This window comes from Poecilia mexicana, unplaced genomic scaffold (assembly GCF_051168715.1).
Source record: "Poecilia mexicana isolate PSO_F unplaced genomic scaffold, ASM5116871v1 scaffold_21, whole genome shotgun sequence".
In the NCBI taxonomy this organism is placed as follows: Eukaryota; Metazoa; Chordata; class Actinopteri; order Cyprinodontiformes; family Poeciliidae; genus Poecilia; species Poecilia mexicana.
The window spans coordinates 4,550,490-4,577,757 of NW_028263390.1; the positions used below are offsets into that span (position 1 = coordinate 4,550,490).

The 27,268-nt window shown below is 41.1% G+C and overlaps 2 protein-coding genes across 4 annotated transcripts; both read right to left on the reverse strand.

Annotated features, from left to right (window-relative positions):
* fzd3a (frizzled class receptor 3a) lies at nucleotides 1–25,816 on the reverse strand. Of its 3 annotated transcripts, none has more exons than XM_088001876.1 (9): nucleotides 25,656–25,816; nucleotides 24,580–24,660; nucleotides 24,134–24,350; nucleotides 9,224–9,420; nucleotides 8,535–8,997; nucleotides 8,155–8,454; nucleotides 6,921–7,172; nucleotides 3,043–3,191; nucleotides 1–2,394 (listed from the first exon to the last, which is right to left on the reverse strand). In XM_088001876.1, exons 3-9 carry the CDS (start codon nucleotides 24,332–24,334, stop codon nucleotides 1,848–1,850), a joined length of 2,109 nt encoding a protein of 702 aa, XP_087858002.1. In that variant the 5' UTR covers nucleotides 24,335–24,350; nucleotides 24,580–24,660; nucleotides 25,656–25,816; the 3' UTR covers nucleotides 1–1,847. The 3 variants fall into 3 exon arrangements, with proteins under 3 accessions (XP_087858002.1, XP_014857387.1, XP_087858003.1); XM_015001901.2 differs by having other exon boundaries at nucleotides 1–2,064; nucleotides 2,137–2,394; nucleotides 24,134–24,660; XM_088001877.1 differs by lacking the exon at nucleotides 25,656–25,816 and having other exon boundaries at nucleotides 1–2,064; nucleotides 2,137–2,394; nucleotides 24,580–24,655.
* On the reverse strand, nucleotides 10,267–11,256 carry LOC148153012 (uncharacterized). Its single transcript, XM_088002245.1, has one exon. It carries the CDS (start codon nucleotides 11,254–11,256, stop codon nucleotides 10,267–10,269), a length of 990 nt encoding a protein of 329 aa, XP_087858371.1.
* Nucleotides 25,817–27,268: the final 1,452 nt, after the last annotated feature.

Consider the following 27,268-nt stretch of genomic DNA (forward strand, 5'->3'; position numbering starts at 1 on the left):
GATTCTTTAAAAAGCTTTTATTACAAATGAAAACTTTTTACATCTATAAACAAAACATCAGTAACATTTACAGTAGCTACAAGTAAGGACACATTTAAACAGACTACTTAGGATTTCACTGTACAGGAGCAATGCCTGGAGGACACACACCTCCAAATTGCACCTGGGCTCAATAGTGCTGGTTGCTAAGATACCAAAAGAAAACGTGTTTTTTCTAAGCTACTTTCTTAGGTTGGCAAGCAGTTGAAATTGTACTTGGAGCAAGGGAAAGGGGCACACACACCTCCAAATTTCACCTAAGCTCAGTGTTCCTTGTTGCTAAGAGACCAAAGTTGAGATTTAAGCACTGTTGCATCAGGTGGTCCTCCAATGTACACAATCTGTTTTTGATGATATGAGACGATCTCAGTTCAAAACCTCTCCACATATAGTGTACATTTCATCCTGTACATTTCAATCTAAAACATTTGATAGAATTAAAAAAGGGAGCAACTTGGAATAAATGATCCTGAGGTTAACTCTTCTTGATATGAAACATGTTTTTTTCAATGAAGGTCGTTAAAGTTGCAATTAGAAAGTTGAAGATGGATTTTATTTTTCAGCATCCCAATGAGTCCAAGTATACATCTTAATCTACAGAAGGGTTTGCAAATCTGGAGGGTTGATAAGTTGATGTAGACAAGAGACGTCCTCCAAAGCAGAGCGGGCCGAAGCTGCTAGACTCATACACAAAAAGGACTGAATGCTTTTAAAGTCTATTAGTACAATATTAGTTCAAAGGTAGTTGCACCTTTATTTTTTTCTCCCTCGAACAGATTTTTTTTTTTAGTTGTACAGGATATACGTTACAATAAAGGTAGAAAAGGTTTTGAGAATTGATTCTCAATCTGAGAAGATGGTGCGGCTCAACTCCTGTCCCTCAACATTAAATGGGTTTTGACGCAAAGAATCAAAAAATTTGAAACACTTCCTCTGTTCTGTCAGTGCAATTGTGCATCAGTAGCTGAGTTTCCATTACAAATGTGCAGAAAAGTGTGTCTATATTTTGCAGTTGCGATGTTTCCATTAAATAAAACAATAAAAATTACATATGAATAAGTTTGCTGACATAAGTCATTAAAAACATGCCGCACCATCATCCTCCGACCACTTCCTGTCGTCTTCTTCGTGGTTTGTGCCAGTGGCAGCATCATGTGATGCAATAAAAGTGTTTCCATTGCAGGTTTGTAAAAATATACCAATTTCCCAAAAACAAAACCACCACAGAGTGCTAGAACGTTTTAGCAAAAAAGAGTTTTTTGAAATTAGCATGTTTTTGTAAGCAAATTTATCTTTAAAATGTCAATTTGTGCAATTATATGGCCAATGGAAACACAGCTATAGTTCGGGACGGTGTAAAACAGGCTGACGTAACACAAAGCTTCACATGAAGATAAAGACACCCAAAACTGCAGCAGATGCCTGAGCTAAAGGGGAAAATCAGGCTTTAAATATTTTGAGTGCCAAGATGCCCAGGCTTGAGGACAAAGCTCCTGTCTCATCCATTAAATCCATTTCAAAGTCACAAGTTAAACAAGTACAAAACAAAAAATAAAATTCACATTTTGTTTTTGTCAGGCTCAGGAGTTTAGGTCCAAAGTTTCGTCTCCATTTGTAAACCCAGTGACAGTCAGCTTGGAGAGTCTTTTTTCTGTTTTTGTTTTTTTTGGATCAGCTGGGCTGGCAGATAAAGCTGAGAGACATTAAGGCAAAGATCCAAAAGTACTTCCCTTCCTCTGACTGGATCAACAGTCTGGTTCTGGGTCCCACTCTGACCTGGGGTGGGTCTCCCTCCTTCATTTGTCCCTTCAGGCTGCAGCTCCATCCTCGTCCAACACCCGGTGAATCCCGTTTCCGGGGACACCGAGGACGGCCTGCGCGGCGCCACTCAGGTCTCTGGTGCTGCTGTGCCGTGATTGGCTGTCCAGGCGCAAGGCGGAGTCGTGTCTGGACAGGCCGTCCAGTCGGTTGGTGCTGCAGTGTCTGGACTGGTCGCTGAGGCGGGGCATGCTGGACGCCGTGTACCTGCCAGGGAGACCCGGGACGAGTTCAGCAACCAACATCCAAACATCTGGAGAGGTGACGGGGGAAACCCACCTGCCGTCTCTGGAGCGGTGCAGGCTGCCGTGGTAACTGCTCATCTTGGAGCGAGCGCTGCGCACCGATCCGGCCCGGCTGGTGCTGGCGCTGGGCGGCTCGTCCAGCATGGCCAGGTGGGTGGAAGAGGCGTGGGTGGAGGTGCCCTGGGTGGACGTGCCCCGCGACTTCCTCACGATGGGCGTGTTGGGGTCCCGGTACAGCAGCTGGGCGAAGTCGGGCTCCTGGAGAACCTGGCGGCTGTCGTTGACCATCCCACTGCGGCGGGGCAGGGAGGAGGCGGAGGAGGAAGACGACGACGAGAAGGTGGGCAGGGAGAGACGCAGAAGGGTGGGGAGGGACAAGGGGAAGGTGGTGGGGCGGTGGGTGTGGTAGGAGAGGATGGAGGAGTGGGTGGAGCAGGCAGTGGGACAGGGGGTTAATGCTCTGAGTTTGGAGGAGGGGGGGTGCAGAGAGGGGCTTGTGTTCACCAACAACCTGACAACTCTGGAGCAAACACCAGAACCAACATGGACACAAGTCTGGGCCTAGAGGGCGACCCGCCTGAAGGGGGCGTATTAGGGCCACTGAAGATCAATACAATAATAGTACAATTTTCTGAGAAAACTTAAATGTCTGAGCTGCTAAAGTCAAAAATTTGTGAGAAAAAAACTTCTGGAAAATTTCTGAGATTAATCTCAGAACTTCTGAGATTTTTCTCACTAATTTTTATTTATTTTTTTTTTGGATGCAGAAATTTGTGAGACATGCACAAGCTGGAAAAATGTTCAGCTTTTGTCGCCTCAAACTTTTTTCTGACAAAAAAGTTCAGTGATAAAAAGAAAATATTCTAGATTAAATTGTCCTGCCACGACAAAATTTATGGAATGTACCCCCTGATGGTGTCGTGGTCTGGTGGGTACGTACTCTTTGCGCCTCTTGCCGTGGAAGAAGCTGGCCCACTCGAAGCAGGTCTTCTTACTGCCCACCCAGAACACAGAGGGGATTCCCACAATCAGCATCATCAGGTATTTGATGAGGAAGAGCGCCAGGTCGGGTCGGCTGGTGCTCTCCACCTGAAAGACAGGAGGAGCTGGTGACGGAGGAGAACTGTACGCATCAGGGCCTTTATAGGGAGAAAAAAGGCCCAATTTCTGCCAAAAACAACAAGAAAAATGTCAGAAATTTTCCTAGGAAGAATGAGGACATTTCTGAGCTCCAAAAGTTGAAAACATGCAGCAAGAAAGAAATCAGACTTCCAAGTTTTAATTCTAGATTTTTTTTTAATTAATCTCAAAATATTTTGACAGAAATTTACTGTTTTTTTCCCCATCTACACTGTTGTAAAGCTGTAAGTAAAATGAAAAAAATACAGTGAAACAGTTACAGAAAAAAGGAAAATGGATCTACTTTTTAGGGTTTGTGTGGTAGAGCAACACCATGTAGAACATAATTCATCAGTGGAAGGTAAATTATGAAAGGTTTGTTATTGTTTTTTTTTCTCTTACAGATGATAAAGTGTCTGAAAAGTGTGGCATATATTTGTTTTTGACCCCCTTTATACAGTTGACAGTTGACCAGTTGACCAACCTATGTGACTTGATTGATTTGTAGTGATTTTTAAATAGTCACAAACTTTGACAAAATAAACATGTCAGATCTTTGTTGAAGTGAAAATTAACCCCTAGTTTGCCAAAAGAAGCAGCTTGTTGTTGTCTGCCTGTCATTTGTGAGCCAGATTTACGCCGTGATTTACCAGAAATGTGTGCCAAGAAAAAAAACATCAACATTTTGATAACATTTTTTTATGTGGTCAAATCTATGTAATAAATCAAAATGAATGCTTTAAAGCACCAGCTCTGGTCTGAATACAACTCTTATCTGTTTTTTAAATGCCATGTTTCACTTTCCTTCCACTTCCTCCTTGTGTCAAGAGCTATCAAGGCTCTATATGTAACATGTTACATAAATACAATCAGATGAAAGAATCTTTATTCAGTCTTCCATGTTAGTTAAGTCTCTACCAGACTGCAAAAACTGTTTTGTTTTCAATCTTTTTCAAAAATGCCAAAACCTAAAAGAAAGTGCTCAAACTGAATCAGATCTGTGTTTTAATGGGACAATAGCAGCTGATATTCAGTAGGAAAGCGGCTGCGCTACAGATTTGTATAAAGAGCATGATGATGAGCCGGTGAAGCTGCTCATGCAGCAGATACAGGCCACTGTGTGTAAACATCGATGTGCTCCACTTCTCCACTAACAGCTGAACGTCTCATGCTGGAGGCAGAGACAATCAGCAGACATCTGCTCTGATTTGACGGCTGACTCTTACCCTCCTGCCTGAGAACGGTAGCTTCTCTGCGTACCGTGTTAGCACCATGACTGACACATCTGGTTATCGAGCCAGACAGAAGGAGAAGAGCGTCCTGCCTCTGGTCGGTCTGCCATCTTTGCTCCGGTTTCTGCTGCACACCGTTAGAGGAGGGCTGCAGCTCAGACCCACAGACACGCTCATTACAGCAGGGATCAGACCGTCAGCTCCAGCCTCAGGGTTCACTGAGGTAACCTGGTTCAGTCAGCTTCTGTCCAGCCTGGAAACGCAGCTTTGCTCCCTGCTGTATCCAGAGGAGCTCCGCATGGCGGACGTCTTGGCCCTGTCAGGCTTTATGAAGACATGTTGGATTTCTTCCTTCGTACTGATGCATAGGAATGTATCTGAGTGTGAATGCATCTGTGGGTCAAACTTAAGGCCCGAGGGCCAAATCTGGCCCTCGAGGCTCTAGAATAGGAATCTGCAACCTTTACAATCCAAAGAGACAATTCTGTCCTTTGTCCGGAGAAATGAAACTTAGATAAATATAAATACCTACTGTTGGAATTTTGTTGTTATTTTTTAAAGAAACACTGTTTTACTTTTATTCTTATAGGTTTTAAAATAGAGGAAAAATGTGAGACTTTGTAGAAGTAGGATTTTCTTCTGTGGAATGTTGACATTTTAAAACCTATAAACCAAAACTTAAATCTAATAATAGTCTTTTCTAGTGGAAATGTAATGTCATTATTCCATGACAAAAATGAAAAACCTGCTCATGTCAGCATGTATTTACTATATTATTATTAGGTAATGGTATTATGTTTTTAAACATTATTTTTCCATCAAATCAAAGCAGTTTTCATCTGCCAGATGACATAAATGAAAAGACAATCAATATGATTTAACATCAAGACGTACTCATTGAATGCAGAGCAGGTTATTTATCATCTTAACAGTTTATTGATGGGTTTTATTAATATATTCTGCCACAACCCAGCAGCATTTCCACTGTATAATGTTGCTTACGTTCAGATGTGCTGTTGCCGTGGAGAGGTTTGACCCCAGCGACCCCAGCAGAAACACACGGTGGATTACCGCGGCGTTTCAGGCACAGATTAAAACCGGGACTCATCTGAGCATTAATCCAGTGTTCATAATATCAAGAAAACAACAACAGGCGCTCAGGGAGGACTGGTCAGGTGATGCCGTCTGAAAGGAGACGGCGCTCTATCAATTATTAACAGCTTTATTATCTGTGCTGCCGCGGCGCTGGAGGCAGCAGAGACTCCACTGAGACAAACATCAGATCCCACATGGAGCTCTGTGCGCCTCACACACATTTCCACCCAGCTGCTCCGCCGCCTGCCGTCAACACGAGCTTCCCTTCAAACATCCCAGCTGCACATCAGAGCAAACCGACACAAACAGCCCTGGGCGGGTCAACAAAACAAGGAAGGAGTCGAATATTCAATGCCAATAAATGGAGTTACAATGGCTTAATACTAACTGTGATTAATTGTAATCATGTCCTATAAAAACAGAATTGTGTGAAATCTGTTATACGTTTATGATCTACAATGTTCTAAAGATCCCTTTTCTAAAACCATCTGATTATTTTTGTTTGCTTCAAGAAAATGTTACATGTTTAATTTATTATTCAGATAAGAATTAAAAAGGAACAAGAAAACTTCAGTATGAAAACAAATGTGGATTTTGGCCTTTGTGGCAAAAAGTTTAGACATCACTGACATAAAGTCCCTCCAGATCATTTTACCTTTTTGAAAATATGAGTAAATATTAGTAAATCCCCTCGTTGTGATGCTGCAGTGGCTCTGCACATAAACAACTAAAGACTGAATGAAGCAGAAAGCTGGTTTAGGTCTTAATGGGAATCATATCAGCAGGTCATCACTGTGAAAACAACACAAAACCCGGTGCTGCTCTACAAACGACTTCAATGTGGTTTCTTTTGACACCGTAAATGTTGTCAAACAAAAACAAAATGTCCACAGCCTTCTCTAACACTTTTCCTCAATCTTTGTAGAAAAGGTCATAAAAAGTACAAACGATGGTGGGAAGCAGTAAGAAGAAACAGCTGCTGTGTGCCAGGACTTTCTAAATTAAACTCATTTCTGCAGTTTAAACCGTTGAAACTTTTCAACAACAACCTTCAGCTTTAAATGACTCTTTTTCTCTTCTGTCAGAAAGGAAACAGTTTTATGTTTTTCAGTTCTGGACTGTGTGAATAAGAAGACGCCTCATCACTTCAGTTGCAGTGATTAGCTTCTAAAAGCTAAATTTAGAGGCTTTAACATCTGGGTTTTACACTCCATTCAATTGTGAAATATAATCAAACATTTGTTTATGGATGAACAATGAGCTTCAGGCACAGAACAGCCTAATGCTAACAGTTTCTATGAGCACCAGAATAGTTACTCTGAGGCTTTCTGTGACAGTGAAGTGTTTTTCACTCACAGTCATGCTGGGTTACCTTATATGGGCAGGGGATGTGGTAGTCCCTGCACTTCTCCTGCACCCAGGTAGTCTCCCAGACGGTCCGGTAGCTGCTCTCATAAAGGTAGCAGGCCACGACGGTCAACAGGGGAACCAGGTAGAGAACGGAGAACACGCCTATGCGAATCATGAATTTCACCAGCTTCTCCTGGTTCTCCTTCTCCAGCGGGATCTCCATGCGGACCCGGTTAAGGGCAGCGATGCCCGCCAGCAGGAGCACAACTCCCACCTAGGAGGAGAGAAGCAGGAAGGTTTAAATGTGCCTTACATGAACTAACAATGTAGCTGTTCATGCAGCAGAAGGAAGAGCTGCATTTACAGGGTTTTATTTAAGGCTTTTAAGACGTTTTTAATGCCACCATGAATGAAACTGAAGAGTAAACAAAACTATAACTACAGGGGATAATAAGGGATGCTGTAGTATTACAATCAAACCGTAGCAAAAACGGACATCTCTGGGGTCTGTTTGCAGCTTTTGGCAGCAGCTCTCTATGGCCTGAACCTCCACAAGACTGAAAGGTTTTGATTTTTTTGCCCAGAATGCACTTAGCATCATATGGGTTGGCAACATAAGTGAGCCAGTGGTAAAAACTAACTTCATCCAACCAACTGGTGATGCATTGCTGGCACATATTAGCAGCTCATTACTGGTAGTCCTAATTGCCTCAACAAACAGAATGTAATGAGTGACAACGTCTTTGTGTGACTCAAACGTTTGCTTGATACAAAGTTCTGTAAGAGAAAATATTTCCACAGCCACAACATTTAAGACCTGTGATTGCCATATTTAATGCCAACCTACATTGTCTTTAACAGATTTAAGACATTTTAAGGTGTTAAATTTAAATTCATAAATATAAGACTTTTTAAAAATCAGGACATCAAGCTAGCTAATGTGTATTAGCAGCTAGTTAGCAGTAGCCTCAATGAAGATGTCTGCACCCAACTCAACCTTTACCTGACAGAAATGCTGAGCAAGAAAAAAACACACATGAGAATAAAGATTAAACAGTGCTTTCATGATAAAATGTATGACCTGTGATTCATTTATTTAAGACAACATAAATTTTGTTTTATGAATTTAAGTCATTTTAAGGCCATAATTTAGATGCATGAATTTAATTATTTGTAAGGATGTGTGGGAACCTGATTATTGCCTCAGAAGAAGAGCAATAAAATCCATCATAGTTTGCTAAAAGGGTCTTCCTCACCACGACGTCCAGGCCCAATGGGACCAGCAGGAACCAACGCAGTGCCATCAGGTTGTAAAGCCCCACAAAGCACACGCCGCTCACGCTGTCGCCCTCTATCTTGTTCATGGCGAGCAGAGTGACGGTGAGGACACCTGGGACGCCCCAGGCGCAGGCGTGGAAGAGGAGCGCCTTCTTCTCTATGGCCTCACTGCCCCACTTAGGAACAGCTGCTAGGAACCAGGTGATGGTCAGTATGACCCACCACACACTGCCAGCCATGGTGAAGAAGTACAGCACCATGAAGAGAAGCGTGCAGGCCTAGGCGAGAGAAAGACAGATTTTTAATCAGCATGCAGGAGGGAATAAAGACAGCGGAGAACACAAGGTGAAGATCTGACCTTATTATGGGAGCCTTGAGTCACTGTGGACGCCCTAAATCTTCCAGCACTCGCTGCATTACAGGAAACTCTGTCCTCCAGCAGGAAGCCGAGGAAGAACACCAAGGACACCATCATGTAGCAGACAGCATAGAAGATAATGGGCCGCTCCGGGTAGCGGAACCTTGACACGTCGATGAGGAAAGTCAGGAAGGTGAAGAGTGTCGCCGACAGGCAGACGATGGACACCACTCCGATAAAGTAGCGGGCAAACGTCAGTTCCTCACGAGTAAAATACATGTTGGGACACGGGGGGGAGCAGTCTCGAACCCCCAGGAAGGAGTAGCCGAGTTCTGGCTCGATTTTGAGTTCCCGGGGACACCAGAAGCCGTAGTCCCGCTGGACGGAGACGGGGGACTCGGTTGAGTCTGAGGTGGACAGGAGGTCTGCAGGTCGAGGGTAGGGCTCATCGCAGTCTGGGAACCTGAGGGAGGAAGAAAGCAGTGACTTGGTGATTCCAGCTGGTGAGCTTTCTACACTTCTTTTTATCACGATTGTTGCTTATTGAGGTCTGATTGGACCAAGAGTCCAATAAGTTTCTTCCATTCCACCTGACTTCAAGTCAAAATATGTTCAACGTGCAAACCCAGAAAAGCCAATTAGCTGACCCTGCCAACATAAATCCAGAGAAGAACTACTGCTGTTCCAACCTGTTGCAGTCCATCTCCTCTGGCCAGCTGACCCCAAACATGTCCATCAGTTTGTAGCAGTCGCTCCTGGCCTGCAGGCAGAGTCGGCGACAGGGCAGAGTCATTCGGCCGTACTCGGTGCACACCGGAGCATAGATGGCACACAGGAACATCCTGAGGTCTGGAGAGCACTGCAGGTTCACCATGGGATGGAACGGCTGGAGAATCAGGCAGAGAAAAAGACAAGAGTGTTTTGGGCTGTTTTTATACCTGACAGTTTGATAGACTTGGTTTGATAGGGGACCAAAGTTGCAACATTTGTTAAGTTTTCAGCTGATGTGGTTTGCTTTCACACTTCTCTGTGTCAAACAAACCAAATTCATTGCAAGGTTTCCCCCAGAAAACTTGCTAAGCCTGGTGGTTGGGGCACTCGGCAGTCATTCATCTAACAGCCCACTGTGTTTTTGAGTTAAACATTGTTTAAGGTTGACAGGAAATTTGAAAATATCACTGAACACCGGCTATAAATGTTAAAAAATGTAAACATAAAAAAAAAAAAAAACACACAAATAAAATGCACAAGTAAAGCCTGGTGGCCCGTCAGACTTATAATACACTGACACATTCAACACATTAGAAACCACTCCTTTTGGTTCTGATTGGTTGTTTCTGAACAGCAGCAGAGCCAGAGGGTTTTTCACAAATTCTCTGTTTCATATTCTACTGTCAGACATATTTAACAAATATTCATCCATCCATCATCTAACACACTTATCCTTGCGCACACACATTCAAACCTTAGGACAATTTAGAGAGACCAATTAATTTTTTAGAAATTCTACCTGCTTCAGCTTTTATATAGGAACGTTTTAACAATGTTATTTTGGTGTTTTTAACTCTGAGTTAAAAATTTATCTTGTGTTTTCTCCATTGAAATGTCCAATAGACATTGAACAAATAAAATATGAATTTCATTTGCCTGTGTCTGTTTTGATTTCCTAAACTTGTGGTTGGCAAAGAGTTTGCCAGTGTTGGCAAAACCTGGGCTTGGATAGTGACCTGGGTTAGTGCCACCTGGGTGTGGGTCGGTGTAAAGGCCGAGCTGGGAATAGACTGGCCTTCACGCCAATGCCAACATGAAGACCCTCCATGCAGGCAGTGGAGGTTGGTCGCATGAATGTCAGTCTTTCCTCGGACCTACCTGGTTGATTGGAGGTCTGTCTTTGTTTGGTCTTTGTTTGTAGGGAGTCTTCTGTTTGCAGGGGGACCTCTGGTTGGGTGGAGACTCTATGATGGCTATTTTCCAGAGCAAGTTTCAACTCCACCTTCAGGTCTGCAACCTGACCCTGCAGAGATTTCACTGTTTCCTCCTGTGCTTTGAATTTGGAAGCTTGCTCAGAGTGACTTTTGAGCTGCTCTTCATATTTCAGTCTCACTCTGTATTCTTCAACTATAACTTCTACCAGATCTTTATTGCGGAAGGCGTATTTTTCAGCCTCCCTCTTGAAGTAGTCCAGCTGTTGAAGAATACTCTTGTTGGTTGTAACTTTGGAAGAGCAAGAAACCTTTGATACACCTGTAATCTGTAGTACGTTTCTTCCATGGTCACGTTTGACTTGCAGGCGACGTTCTTTATCCAACATTTTTAACAGTTTTTGAATCTCCTCCTGCTGTGATTTGACTTCAGCCTGATATACAATCCTTCGGTCTCTTTCCTCATGGAGTTCAAAAATCTTACTCCGCAATTCTTTTTTAAGATCGTCTACCTGCTTTGTGAGATATTTGAGGTGTTGACTCGTCTCTTTCACGTCTTCCACTAAGGAGATTATCTTGAAGCCTGCAGAGGGAGTCGTTTTCTGCTCGACTTCCAATGATCTTGGACTCTCCAAGTCGCCGGAAGAACTTGATTCCCCCTGGACCTCTGCTGATTCATCTTCCGGCTTAATGGGGCTGTCGCTGTCATCTTCCAAAGGGAAAATGATAGCACCGTAGTCGACTTGGATGTTGAGGTCCATCATGTCGACCCCATGAAAGCTCAGCTGGAAAAGCTTCATGTTCACAAGCAATCTGTTGTTGCTTCATGTCGATATTCTGGTAAATTCTCACTTCTCTGAAAGGCGTGTAATATCTGGAATCGATATCCGGTTCTTTTCGATAAAATTTGAACGTGCTCTGAAGAGTGATCTGTCGCGATAGAACTGTGGAACAGATCTGAGAAAACGCTGCCTGTGAGCTACATTAAAGAGAGAGATTCCCTTATGATATCATAGAGTGATGACATCACTGCTGATGTCATTGATACCATTGGAACTGAACATTCTATTGTAGCCTGACGTAAAAACATTTTGCTAGACAATGTCAAACATTGAGAAGTTTTAATTTTTGTTATCAAACATTATGAAGCCAAAAGAAGAAAAACCTCAGAAATACACAGGGTAGGGTTGCCACCGGCCCGTAAAATACAGAATCGTCCCGTATTTGATAAATGTTGTGTCCCGTATTGAACCGATATGGGACGCGATTTGTTCCGTATTTCCATAAATGTGAAACAGACACGCCTATCACACACATATCAACAATAAGTGTAACAATAATGACCAAAATAAAACACAGGAAATATTAAGGTCAGCTAAATTATCATGGCGGGAGATAAAGGACCCCCGAAATCCTCGGAAAGCTGCGGTCCGACGATGTTGTCACAGTTGCCTAGAGACGGACACTACACAGCCGCGGTGAGTTGCTATCGTCTTTTAAAATATCCTCGACCCGAAACTCCACCATCCTTAGAAGTAAGAACTCTGGCAGAAATAAAGACGTGAATGAAGAGACACACATTCCAGGCTAAACAGGCAATTATTTAAAAAACATTGTGGTGCCGTTTGCTGCTGTGTGATGTGATTGATATCAGGCAGAATGGATCAGGAGAGGAACACTGCAGACCCGTTCGCGTCTCTTTATCCCTCAATCATCTCCTGAGGCTGATACGGTACAGAACGTTTTATTATTGATTCAGTTTCTTATTGTGCTTTTAAAAGACTATTATGAATTGATTATTTGCTTAGGATGATACTTTTTCTGATACTATTATATATTAAATAAATTAATATGAATGGCAATTTAAACAAATCATCATACTAATAGATTAACAGTACAAACCTAAATATTTCCTACTTTAAAACGGTTTGTTTCTGTATGTTTTATTTAGAAATCTTGATACATTTTATGAATAATTGTTCAGCGTTCATTTAAAGCATTATTTAACTTTTATTTTATTAACGTGGTTTACCAGTTTGGATAACTTGACTTCCGATCAATGGAGAAAAAACATGCTAACCAAGAATACACCAGACACAGACCTGCAGCCCAGGGGCGGTTCTAGACGGGGGCCAACAGGGGAACTGAAGAAATTATACTAAATAAATGTCTTTTTTAATATTCAGTGGTAGATATTTTTAGCCAGTAAAAAAAAATTGAATTCTGCTCTTTTAGCTGCTGTATTGAGATAGGATCACATTTTCCATTTGCATCAGCTAGATCAGGATCTTCAACCTGAATCTGGAGACACAAGTGGCTCTTTGGCTCAGAATATTAAATGATTAAATATATTGCTCTGTTTTTTCTTGATTCATTCTTTTTTTAAGTGCTCCCCACAAAAAAACACCGACTACACTGGCCCTCATGGTACATTTGGTCTAGAACCAGCCTCCAAACCTAACTCTTTATTTGTATAAATATTTTGGTAATACTATTTTTAATACCAGAATTTTCACATAACTTTTATATTTTGGGTTGTCTGAGGATACATTTTGAATATTAAATCAGGTGTTGTGATCAATTACTCAGTACTTGAGTAGATTTTTACCAAATACATTTTACACCTACTTCATTAAAGCTTAAATAAATCTACTTGAGTATAAATGGGTCAAATAGACTCAAAAAGTTGTAACAGCAGCTGCACGGGGGGTGAGGGGGGCCCAAACAAAGTTTTTGTCAGGGGGTCTAAGATTCCTGGCGGTGCCCCTGGTCTCCAGTCCACTTGGCATTCACATATGCATTCGAAGCGCATCAGAGTTCACTTCAAACAAACCAAAACCGAGGTTTGTAGGCAGACCAGAGTTCACTTTTTTGATCCACTTTCACACCTCCCCAAAAGAACCAGACTTTCTAGCAAAACAAACCAGAGTTAGATTAAAGCGGACTAAACAGGGCTGGTGTGAATGCACCCTAAAACAAATGTGCTTATTTTACAAGGTAACAAAAAATACCAGTCCGGTTTCAGGCTTCATTGAGGCTCCATCTTCAGGATTCGGTCCAAACAAAGGGATCAGTGGAGCAGGACGAGTGACAATTTCTGGAGATGAGTTCATAAAAACAAGTCTGGCCTCTTTCTTGATAATCCCCCCTTTGCACCCCAATAATGTCACTCCCCCCCTCCACCGTTCTCCCCCACTCGAACCTCCACAGGGCTCCCTGCGCTGCTGCAGACAAGCCCCTTTGTGTTCCAGGGAGGACCACGCTGTGGCTGACTGACACACACTGACAACATGCACACACTTGCTCACAAGGAGAACTACCAACGGAAGTATATTATTCACAGGCTAACACACCCACCGAGCAGTGCAGTGATGCTCTCACACACTGAGAAATTGTGCCAAGAAGCAGTGTGAGTGCAGAAAGCCTCACTGGCTTTCCATGGATTCATTTGCATACACCTACATGTGTTTGTGTTGCATCAAGACTTCTAACCACACCCCAGTCAAATCACAGACGCACAGTATGTCCCCTCCCCCATAATGTAAAGACAGAAGGCCTGAATGACAGACAGGCCCAGAGAAGAGGGGGATGGGATGGACAGGACGGGCAGCAAATGGCTTGTTAGGACGGATGGGTATTAATCTAGTTAAATATTCGCTCTGATTTCTCCAAGTGCCCAGATCTGACTTTCCTCCACTCATCCTCAGCATGTTTCACGTCTAACGAGACGTCTGAACCGTTCTCTTGCCAGTGGTGGAACTAGTACACAACAGGATGTTTAAAAACAAGAATTGGCTATAGTGGATTGATAGTGGATGTTCTCTATTTCACGCCGGGTCGAAATGGTTCATAATGGTTCCACTATATACCAATACTTTTTTCAACTGTCCCTTAGCAAGTTGTGGAGAAATCCTACTGGTGCCCAAAGTCGGCCCTCGAGAGCTGGCATCCTGCATGTTTTAGGTCTCTCTCTGGTTAAACGCACCTGGATCAAATGATGGCTCATTAGAACACCAAAGAAGAACATTGACATGATGTTTAGAGCACATTTGTAATGGAAAGGTGGGTACTGTTCAATTCAGATTTAGCATCCATAAGGATTGAGAAGTTTAAGAGAAAATGATCCATCCCAGCAAACTGACATATTTAAATGTCCTTGATAAGCAGGGTGGTTGACTATCCAGCAAAAGTAATGATCCTGTCCTGTGTGAATACTTTTGACACGATGAGTCAAAAAGTAATTTACAATAAACTGTGGAATCAAATTTTTGATTTAAAATTCAAGTCATTCATATTCATGGGAACATGTTAAGTTTTTCCTCAACTATCTTCTAAGGCTACTTGTTGGTTCTTTTGGGAGGTTACACTTCTATAAATATGGTTAAAAATACTAAATAAATAAAACCCAGATGATACTGTTTTATTCTCTTAAATCCTTCTTTAAAATTGTACATCAGCTGATAATAAAACATCTGCAATTCAGAATCCAACAACAAATAAAGTGATAAGAAGCAACATTGCTTCTCATCTCTTCATTTGTTCTTGGATTTGTTCTTAATCTGTTCTTTTATCCCCCAACATCAGAGCTGAACAAACTGTTGCTACATTCATCCTTGGCATTTGTCTACATCATTGGCAGAATGTTTTTCAGCCACTCACATCTAATGGCTTATTGTGAAAAAAGATTCACACACTTGTGCTTCTGAAAGAGGGCAGAGACTGATGAAAGACTAAAGTTTCACACTACAGTCAAAACAATCTGCTCTCTCAAGCTGACGTTAACCCCAAGCTAAATGTTAGTACAATCATTTTCTTACATGTCATTGCCAAGATTAATCGAGCAGTCAATTGTGTAATCTCTGAGCAACTGAAGTCGTCACGCTTCATCGAGTATCATGGGACAGAAACGCACACAGTCAGAGCAGGTCATGACCCAGAATCCTCCATGAAGCAAAAACAAGTGGGTAACGTTCAGATGCACCCATCAGACCACATCATCACAAATTGCTCTATTTATACTACAAATAGTACAGCACCATCAGTCAGGCCCAAACTAGACTCAGAACTTACTTTGTGATGATTTTTATTGGCAATTTTGAGTTGAAACAGAAACTAAAGTAGCAAAACGTGACAAGTAGAATTTTAGCCTACTGTTAAACAGAAATGATTAACTAAAAGTGGTTAAATCGGGAAATCCATTTTTCATAAGCTAAAGTTAATGAAATAAAACAAAAAACAGAACTTCTTGCACCAATTATTATCTTAAAATCAGAAGAAAAAAACAGTCAAGGAAAAAAGTTACTCACCATTTCTACTGGCTGTTTTAAAGATGTACCACTATGTTCATCTTCATGTTTTCTTCTGCCTTTCACTTTACAGAAGAAAACATGAACAACTACGTCAGACTTTGCATGTTTTTGATATAACTTCATACCAATTTAATGTTTTTGATTGTTGATTCAATGCTGCATGACTGTGTTTAATGATGTAAAGCACTTTGAAATGCTTTGCTGCTGAAATGTGCTATATAAATGTGATTTGATTTGGTGTATTAAATGGTTCAATTCTGAAGGCTTTTAAACATGTACATTGTCCCTTTCTGAATAAAGTTTATATCTTATAAAACATAAAGGAAACTACAGTCTGCTGCTCTTTGTAGGAATAAGTGCTGAGAAATCCTGAATGTCATTTCAAACAACCAAAAGCGTGTAGATTAGTCTCTGAACATCTAGTACTCGTCGGTGATGCAAAAACAGACCGCTCAATTTGATCTACTGCAGTTACTAGAGCTCACATCTTCATTCCTATCCTTCGTTTGGCTTCCTGCAGGCTACAGAACAACGTACTGTACTCCGCTGTGCCGCACAGAGAAGCGCTAGGAGAAACGGTTGAGTAAATATGTAGGCTACTGGGATGATTCACCACAGATCAGGACTCGCATTCAACTCTTGTCCTATTCAGACTATTTTTATACCTCAACCCTTTTATCTTCCAGCTCCTCTTCAGTATCTACAACAAGCCTTTATCCAGTATGAAGCAGTGAGAGAAGAGCCAACCGTAGTAATGATAACTTAGTCGTATGGTTGGTCACACAACCAATACCTCCAATTACAGATAATTAATACTCCCTCTTATTGATTGACTGGTCAAACTGGAGACCTGTGCTTCGGTAAATGGCTAAAATTTTATTGTGGAGATTTTTTCTTCAGCCTCAAAACAGGGAGCTGAGGATGTAAAACACATTTCTGTCAAAAGGCTACATGTTAATTTATTTACTTCATGTTTATGTAGCTAAAAGAACAGCTTGTCCCACAGAGGGAAAAACATTCTGCTCAAAAATTTATTCTTTTTTAAATATGGTCAAATTAATAAAAAAAATCATTACAATGAACATGAAAGCCATGTTCAACCCAGAACCAACCATATAAGAGTCATTTAACTATTTACATCACAGTATCTATATGTGCAACAGCAAAGGACTATTGTTCGCCAAATTTAGTGATATTTAAAGAATATCAAGCATTTAAGCATTGCTTACTCCCCCTCCCCAAAAAAGCACTGGTACAAAAAGGTGATAGATTATTATTAATAACTAGAAACATTTCTGCCATCACCATCTATAATAAATCTTTATTTAAATGAGTTACAACATTTAATTTTCCTTTTGATCAAACGTATTCCTGAATTGAACTTCTAGAGCGCCTTTTACACGAAGAGGCAACAAAAGGTCAGCTACTAACAGAAACCAACAAAAACACAAAAAACTAATCAGACTTAAACATAAAGCACGATATAAAGGTGCTAACGATTATGTTAACATTACAGAGGAAACTACAAGTAGACTAAAGAAAAACTAAACTCAGAGATTATAAAGTCCTGAAATAATTAAAAACAAAACTAGCATAAATTTCTGCTTAATATAAACAAGTGATAAAAAATATAATTTCAGCACTTAAATTGAAATAAATTACTAAAAGAAGTTATTTTATAACAATTTAAAGTAAAATTAAAAGTAAAATAGCAGCACAAAAACTCAGTTCTACAGTCAAAATAAAAACCTTAGCTTATAGTTTCACTATTCGTTTCTCTCTGAACGTCACTGCCAATTAATACATATTTAATTCAGTCCTAATTGAGCTGAAAAAGAAATATTTTCTCAGATTGATTTAACATCTAAAATACATTTAATCAGTCACTGGTCATCAGGAAAGACATAGCGACATAAAGCTGTGTCATCAGCGTAGCTGTGAAAATTAGTGCTGTGGTTAAATTGCCACACAGTGCAGAGAGAATTAGCATAATTTCTCCCTCCTCTACTGCAGAGCTCTTCATAACGCCGGGCGGTGAAACCCTCTGATATTCAAGACGTGAAGAGAAACATCCCTGACCTCCGTTTCACCCCACGCTGTGCTGATATATGCAGTTTGTCCTGAATCCCATTACTGTGATTTTCATTATTAATAGTCTAATGAAATGAAAAGCAGCCATTGGCAGCTGGATATGCCTTCAAAACAAAAGAGTGATTGGGTTTTAATGGAGACTCAAGTCGGCTGCTGAGGTTCTGTGAACCGCCGACAAAAGATCCCAACATGGCCGCCCGGTCTGTGATGATTTGTTCTTTTTATAAATACCTCCCGGTCACCTCTTTTACCCCTTCCCTTCATACAGCCCCCCTGGCATTCCAGTTCTCCTCTACCGCCATTCCAGAGCTCCAAATTTCAGAGCTTGGTACCATGGCGATGGGTGATGCATCGATGGAGAAGAGGAGGGTTTGAGGAGGTCAGGGTGCAGGGCGGAGGGGACCACCTCCTGGGAGGCCCAAAAAAAAAAAAAAAAAAAAAAAGCCGCTGCTTCCTTTGTTAACAGCACAATCGGGACGGTTTCCTGGGCAACGGTAAAGTCCTGCCAACGGGGGAGGTGGGGGAGGACAAAAGAGGTGCAGAGGAAGGGAGAGAGGAGTGATGGGTCGACCAAGCAGCCGTGTCATTCGCCGCTAAGAAAGTGTTTGTGTTTGACAGTGGGTAATATCCATTTACACACACACACGCACACACACACACGCACGCACACAGAGAGAGAGAGAGAAGGGTTGTTGTGGAGCAGTGCCTTGCTTTCTCGATGTGCTCCGCATTCACGGCACTGCCAATAAACACGGTGTCGGACATTAAATAAAACAAGAGGCTCTTTTATAGTGCAGGTCACGCTGGCTAGGATTTATCAGGCCGCGTTGTGTGTATCGAATACATCTTCACTACGGCACAAAGAGCGCAATACGTCAAGTACTCTCTGGTGAAACACGCAGAGAGTTGTTCTGTATTGAACTGGAGGTATCACACACACACACACACACACACACACACACACACACACACACACACACACACACACACACACACACACACACACACACACACACACACACACACACACACACACACAATCCTCGGCGCTCCTTTACAACCTCATTCACACCGACAGGGTGGAGTTTCTGGGTTAGTCCACACAGCAGCTGAAACCTGACGCGGTTTATCTGGACGGGCTGCCAAACTGAGAGAACAGGCTGAAAGGCAAAGGAAGGACTGGGACCGGGGAGATTAAACCCAGACAGGCCATTAGGCTTTGTGTCGGTGGTTTCTGTTTACGGGCAACATGGAATAAACGTCAAAATGGGTTTGACTTGAGGTGAGATTGAAGGGGTGCTTTGCATCCAGGCCGCCATCTCGCCATGGCGACTATTTTTACATAGCTGTCATTGCGGTGATTTGTTGGCTAACACCCGGTTAGCAATCTAACATGATTAGCATTTTCAGTTGGTCCTGACCCTCGCTTTGTCCATCTGGTCTTAACCAGACCTCTGAGCAATTCCTGTTATTACTCTTGCTGTGACCGTCACACAACCCTGACCTTCAGAGGGAAAGCTCAGCTTCTCTTCTACATGCTGTGGTCAAGTCGAAAAAATGAACTTCAAAGATGAGATGAGAAAATGTTCCCTTTAAAGGGGCAGTTGTAGGTATTTTCCAGGCATACAGTGCCATTTTATAGCACAATCAAGTAACTACATTACCATCAGTTGTTATAGAAATATATAAAATATGATGCAAGAGAAATTTGACTGTGATTTAATTCCTTGAAACTGTGCCTATGTCCCTTTAAGAAGCTCCTGCTCTTTCTGAAACTCCGCCTTCAGGAAATCACAACATTAACACAACGCTTCTACCAGCGTTTCACTGAGAAGTAGCTCCTATAACAAATTTAGCAGATGCTCAGTTCCACCAGGTGTTTGCTAATTGCTGCTGGCTAGTCTGAAGGAACTGTGTGGGGGAGTCACAGAGGAAGGATGCCCTGCCAGGTGGAAGCTCAGAAACTGCAGCTCTCATGAGGAGTTTTGTCCTCGAAGGCAGAACTAGGTCCAGCCAGGCATTTTTCAGTGGTTCCCATGGGAGACTAAAGGATTTCTCAGACATTAATGAAGGAATCTAGGCAACACTCCAGGTATGATTTTGATGAGGGAATAACATTATAACATAATGTAAATATTAAAAAAGTTGATTCTGCATAATAATGCCCCTTTAACAGTTTGTATTTGTGGATTTTCAAAAACACAGGCCAGGAACAACGCTCAGCCACAACAGCATCTGTCTCCGCCGAAGCACAAATTGTCAGATTCATAAAGCCAGAAATGATGGGTTAATAATTTACCTCAGACAAAAACTGTAGATCACTACAGAAGGCATCAGAGTCTCTATCAGCTTAACTGAGTTCCCTCCATGAGTCCATTTGGGAGCCACAGAGAGCATCCATGTCTAAATGAGAGGATTTTAACCCATTTAGTAATGCCACTAAAATCTGCCACGCTCTTACTTATGCAAGTGCGGCACAATATCACTGTGGTAAAAAAAAAAAAAGATTCCAAACCCTCGAGGCCCATGTCCCATTTGAGCTGCGAGGTCATTCAGCGGTCATTGATGAAAGACTGGAAGAGGATAAAAAGCAGAATATAAAGTACAGTAACTTAGCATTTTCATGGTTTGAGTCATTCAGGAGTTTACATTTTTACTGACCCAGCTTCTAACAAAAAGACTAATATAGATATGGGGATTTATAACTAATGCCATGATGATAAACTGTCCTACTTTCCCATAAAACTAACACCAGGCGAAATCTTTTGAAAAGAAGGCATGAAGAGACACCACTGCAGGAGGTTAGAAGAAAGAGCGCAGAAACGGCAGGCGTTGGTTCCAGTCCAACTCCCAGCTTCTCCACGGTGTGAGGCATTCATCATTATTATCATGGCTGTTAAGCAGGCCTAATTCCTCTTTAAGAATCAACCATCAGCGCTCTTTTTGGCTGCTCTCAACGTCTTAGAGGCTTTCAATTCTCCCAAGGACTGGATCCCGGGCCGAGTTATCGGGAAGACAAGAGCCGAACAGAAGAGCAGTCTCCGCCATCTGGAAACTACCGGCTTCCTGTGTGAAATCCTAAACTGACAAGCACTTCTGGGCACTAAGAGAGACCTAATTGTGAATCTGTGACCAATCAAAGTGAACGCTGTTGGAACCAAAACAACCTCTTTCTGTTGAAGAACATCTAAACCCTCAGCAGCTCCAACGAGGCCTTCATCACAATAAATCTACACATTATTTTTCAGGTTAGTCAGTAGGGATGCACCAATAAATCGACCCAGATTGTCTTAATTTTGGTCGATACTTATATGAGGAACCAATCTTATGCGCTGATTATTGTCCACCTTTCCAAAGGTCTGAAAATCAGCCGCTGTCTGCTTTCTCTCTTCCATCAAAGAGGGCTGACTCGACCAGCAGGTCATGTCTACAGAAGCGTCTTATTCAGGTGTTGGAGCAACAAGCACCTCATACCTGAGAGCGGCTACGTATGCTGCATCTTGGAAAAATTGTGGTCGGAGATTTTACAGAACTATGGATTCAACACATTGGAATGACAACTTTTTATGAATTGTGCGATGCTGTGAGTGCTCTGATGGAGCCAGTTGCACATTGTCCAAAAACAAAAGCAAACCATTCTCCTCCTACCACTTCCCGTCATCTTCTTCAACGTTTCCGCCAGTAGTAACATCTGGATGTCAATCACATGACTCCTGAGACATGTGATCAGGAAAAATTGAAAAATGGAAAATGGAAAAAGTGTTTCCATTAGTTTTATGAAATCTATCCATTTTGACACGGCCGGAAAAAAAAAAACATCTGAGCACAAAAACTTTTTATCAGTTTTTGTGCTAGTTTTTTCTTCATTTTTGCAATTTGTGCAATTTTATGGTTAATAGCTGTGCAGCTAGTGACTGCATATGGTTTTGTTTGCATCCCATTTGATTGTATATCTAATGATGTTTAAATTACTATATTTATTGGATACCATTCGGCTGTTTTAATGCATTTCTTCTTTTATTTTTTAAAGTTACTAGCTAAGATCGGGGTTGGAAATTAGCACCAGAGCTGCAACCAGGTACAGTTTCCTCTGATGGTTAATGTATACTGCACATTGTCTGTGTTTTAACTAAATGAATTGTAGCTCATAAGATGACTGTGGTGATGTATCGTGAGCAGTAAGACACAGGATGGTGTGTGAGCCGGCTCAGGAGAGCAGCTGTGATCCATCACATGTAGCTGCACATTCACACAGCTGGGCAGGCCGTGTTTAGAGGTTACATAACCCCGGCTTCTTAGCGGCAAGCTGCTTCTGCCGGCAGCCACATCTCCATCTCTCCAACAGTCGCTGCTGAGCATGGCGACGCCAACAGATGGATGGCAGAGTGTCGCCACATCATCGCCATGGCAGCAGGGTGGGGCCGGTGGCCAGAGATGATGGAGGGGATCAGCAAACTGGAACAATGTTTGTGAAATATAGACGGCCAGTATATCCACACACAGGAGGAGTGTGTTTGGTCAAGAGGGCATCTATGCACCATAGATCGATCCATTTGTTTAAAATGAATGTTTTTAAAAGAATAAAGACTTCTAAACACAGAAATGTGAACTTTAATCCGTTATTGAACCAGAACCAAAATAGGTTTGGGTTTTTTTCCCCCTCCGTGTGTGTATGTGTATGTGTATGTGTGGTTGAGTCATTTTTCTAAAGCCTGTTATATAAAATAGATTTGGTGACCAGGTGCTAGACTGGGAAATCCCTCCACACATCTGTAAACATCCTAAATGTGCAGCACAGCGACACAGCAGAACGTCTGTGGCGTTCAGGTCACAAAGCACAGGAGAAAAAAATTTAAAATAAAAAAAGGCATCTTTGAAAGAATGTTTGTCTGAACATCCTCAGTACCAAATTAGTGTTGTCCTCAGACCCACCCAGCAGACAGAGCGGACACAATGAAGGCTTTACATAACCAGCACTAGTTTGATTATACACTCTTAATCTAACCTGAGTGATGCAGCGTAAATATGGATATGAATGGGCAGAGGTTCAGAACGTTTCTATGAAGGTCTGAGATTGGTTTCACAAAAGCAGAAACAGAAACATACTTTACAGAAGGTCTGACAGAGAGAGAGAGAGACAGGAAAGAAAAATCTGATGTGTTATGTACTCTACTTATAGTAATTACATAATGTTAAAAGAGTTAATTAGCCATCAGTTATACACAGCAAATATTTGTGTCTATCTTTAAGAACTGCACCAATTCCTGGTTTTGTTTGAGGTTCGACCTAAAAATTCAAGTTTAGAATCAAATTTTAAGAAGAATTTTCTGATGGTTTCCATGATTAAAAAGAAATAGTGAATAAAAAAGAGAATCTAAAATTATGTGCGACTTGATCCACTAGTCAAATTCAGAAAAGATGAACAAACTTCTAGCCAAATCATTTAAGAATCTACTAATTCATACTAATGCCTAGTTAAAGCTACATACTGAGCATTTCTGTTCAAAAATTACACAGAAACATTTACAGTTTGCTACTGTATTTTTGGTAACCATTAACTATTAAATTAATTGGCTTAGCTAGGTTTATTTTTGATAAGATAAAAAAGAAATATAGCTAAATGCATGTGAACATTAGTCACAGAATTTCTATTAATGTGTCTTAAAAGCGTAAAGAAGCTCATCTAAAAGGCACCATTAAGACAAATGTTAAATCTTATTTTTTCTTCAAACAGCTTTAAAATAATTCAATAATACTCTACAATAATAATGCTATTTTTGAGGTGTTTCTCTATTCTGTGACGCCTACAACGTAGATCACTGACCTCGCTGAAACAGAGAGTCCTGTACTGAAAGCAGATATTACTAGAAAAGTAATAAAAAATATGACCTAGAACATTCGATTAATATTTTTAGGGCAATTTTTAAAATTGTTTTGCCTTCACAAAATTCCTAAAGAAATACCAAGAATTTCATGTTTTTTTTACAAGTATAAAAAAAAAAGATATCAATATCTTTTTACGGGGTTTAGTCTGAGCAGGGCTTGTGAAAAGGCGATGTTTTACATTTCCCTAATAAATGAAAATGCTTTCTTTGTAATCGAGTTTTTTTTTTATCCTAACCTTTTTGTCCCATCTCAGCTTTTTGAACACAGACATATATTACATGTGTTTAGAGCTCAAACGTCAAGCTAAACTGAAAACAGAGACGTATTTTCCAGTAAATTATGAAGCTGTGTTGACTGAAAGCTTTTTCACATGTCGTATCATGTACCGTACCTCCATGGCGAGAGCGGCCGTCTGCTGGTCGTAGTGGTTCATGATGTTGGGCATGAAAGTGGAGTTATACGGCAGCCCCTGACACATGCGCAGGGTGATGGGCTCGCAGGTGAACAGACTGTGGCTGCCCGCCACAGCATCCATGGGGATGGCCACGCAGGCGGCGAGCATCGACACGGAGAGCACCCACAGGAGATCCATCACTGGTTCCCCACACCTGGAGACACCCAGGAGACGGCTGCTTAGGATGAGAGGTTACTCTCTGTTACCGTAAGGGTCATCCACCAGGTCAGGAATAAAAAAAATAAAAATAAAAAAAACGTTTGAAAATCGCCTGAGAGTCTCTTCTGAGATTACAGAGAAATGGTCCAAGCTGGCAGGGACCATCCAACGAGTTCATGATCAAAGCTGGCTGCATCCATCATCATTGTCTAAAGGTCCATCACCTGAGAGAGGCTGAGCTTCTGACCAACGTGCCTTCAAAAGGAAGTACCAGCAACAGCCAGAGATGGAAACCAGTCAATGATCTGCATGTAGAAAAATCACAACAGAGATAGAATAAGTCATTGTAGCAAAGCTCACGAAACAAAGCAGTGCGTTTTTAAAAAAACAGCAATTCAGGGGACATTTTTTTAAATGAAATAGTTGTTTTTGTTAATGATGTTCAAGTGGCTCCATTGTTGATTAAAAAAAAAGGTTCACTCTGATAGCTGAACAACTTAGCATTAAACATAACAAATATTGAGTCATTAAAAAACATACAATTTAAACATCAATATAAACAAAAATGGTAATTTAAACCTTTAATACTGCATAAAAATACTATGTGGTATTTTAATCACAATAATATTCAATACATCCAACTTCATGCTTGATAACTTTAAATTTTATGTGGTATTTAAGTCCTTTCAGACATAATTCTGTCATTTGTCTTTTAATTCGTCATATTTTTTTAAATATTATAACTAGCCTGCCTTATTAACATGTCAGCACACACCCATATACAGCCTGAACAGACTCTTTCTACTGACACGTATGAAAACATAAATAATAAACTTGTAATGGAGAAATCCTTTTCAAATTCTCAGAAAATTTGTTTTATTTAAACCTGAATATAAAAGAGTGAAAATTATTTAGTTAATTCCGCGGTTAGCCTACCTGTTTATCAGCGAGAGCTGCTCCTCTATCTACAGATTCATTTATCCTCTCCACATATTAAATTAGCTAAACTAACCTGACCAGGAGGCTCGACGCGGCTACTTTCGTCTAACCGCAAGAGTGTCACCAAAACCCGCGATCAAGCAGAGAGAAGTAACGCAGAGCAAACAATAGATGACGGCTGGTCCGTCCTCAGGGCTGATAGTAACCGGAGCAGAGACAGCCAGCTCCGCTCACCGGTGTTATCATTTACCGCAACGAGCCGCCGGGGCGGCAACTCGGAGGTGGTCGCTCCGGAGAAACACTCCGCCCAGATATTTACAAAGAAAGAAAAAATGGAGGAATTAAATGGACAAAACTTTACCGAAATGTTCTCCAGGGAAATTCACGTGCAGTAGCGGTGGTCTCAGCAGCTCACCCTCTCCGTAACAATGAGCTAACCTCCTCCTCCTCCTCTTCCTCCAGCCTCCCTCACCTCTTCTTCTCCCTTTCCTCACCTCCTTCACCCCCACGTTCCTCCCACCGTTAAGCCCCCGACACTTTCAAGATGGCTTCCGGTCCGCCGAACCCTATCGATTTAATAGAAGACTCTTAATGTCAACAAAATATTATATTATATTATATTATATTATATTATATTATATTATATTATATTATATTATATTATATTATATTATATACTGATGGTTTTAAGTTTCCCTTTAGGATTTTGTGCCACCGCTAATTACCACCGTCACATTGTCTAACTTTCAATAAAGTTCCACTGTTGTGTCGTGAGTCCATAGAATAATTTCCCCAAAATCTTTGCGACCATGATGTTTTTTTGTTTGTTTACTTTTTTTTTTTTTTTTTTTACAAATCATGACATACGTATTTTTTGTGAGAATTTTTGCATATTCTTTTCTTCCCCACACTAATATCTTGTATCCAAACTCAGATTAGTAACTAGAAGTTGTAACACGCTGTGCCCAGCAGGTGTCACTATTGGTATTTTGCTTTTAGATGTTTGGCTTTGAAGAAATTAACTTTACAACCCGTTTCGGTAAGAACTTCTAAAAACTTTAATGGCATTTGTTCACTTCTTTGGACAGAATTCACGTTTTATACTAAAACAACGAAAATACACTTTATTTGGCCTGGCAGATATCCCAGTAACTTTTACTCACATTTACGGTTCATCGCTTTAAAGAGGCTGTATAGTCCTCTTCTTTGTCTTTTTTCTAACCGCACTTTATAATCAAACACTTCGAGTTCAAAAGTTCTTGTTTTATTTTTCCGAACGTTTCTATGTGGTACTTCCGGTCTTGTGCTGCGTGAACATGTGCAACTTGATATCATCCCCCTCCTCAGCAGCTGTGTGTTACCGCCCGTCTGAGAACACTCAATGCTCTCTGCCTCTGAATATTAACTATTTATCTTGGTCCCTTTGTTGCAGCACATGATCTAATACCTAAGTAAAGTTTTATATTCTAAAGTTTTCTAAGTTACGTGTTATATTGTAGTTTCAAATTGCTCATGCGCACCACAGTGTCAAGTAGACAGATTTATAGAGGGTAAAGGTCTTTAGGTTTGTATTTTCTGAGCTTTTGTACTATCCTTGCCATTATTAGAAACACACTCCACAGCGGTTTTCCGTTTTGCATTGCAGCACTCCCCCTGGTGTGTAGCAGCCAATTCATGCAATATGTGTTCACACGCCGTTACTATGGAAACAAGTCAACTGTGCAGAGGGACATGGGAAGAAGAGAAGAAGACGAGGAGTTAGGTGCGCGGGTGCATAAAGTGCGTTCCGGAGCTGGATTATTTTTAATTTTTTTAATTTGTTAATGGTAAGGTTTAAACAGTTTTTAAATACAAGAATAAGCATGAAGTCAGAAAACTTGCTTTATGTAGTATGTGTAAATAGGATATTGTTGTGGACTGTCAAATGAATAGGACACCAGTTCTTTCAAAATAAATGTTCACGAATTAGTGACT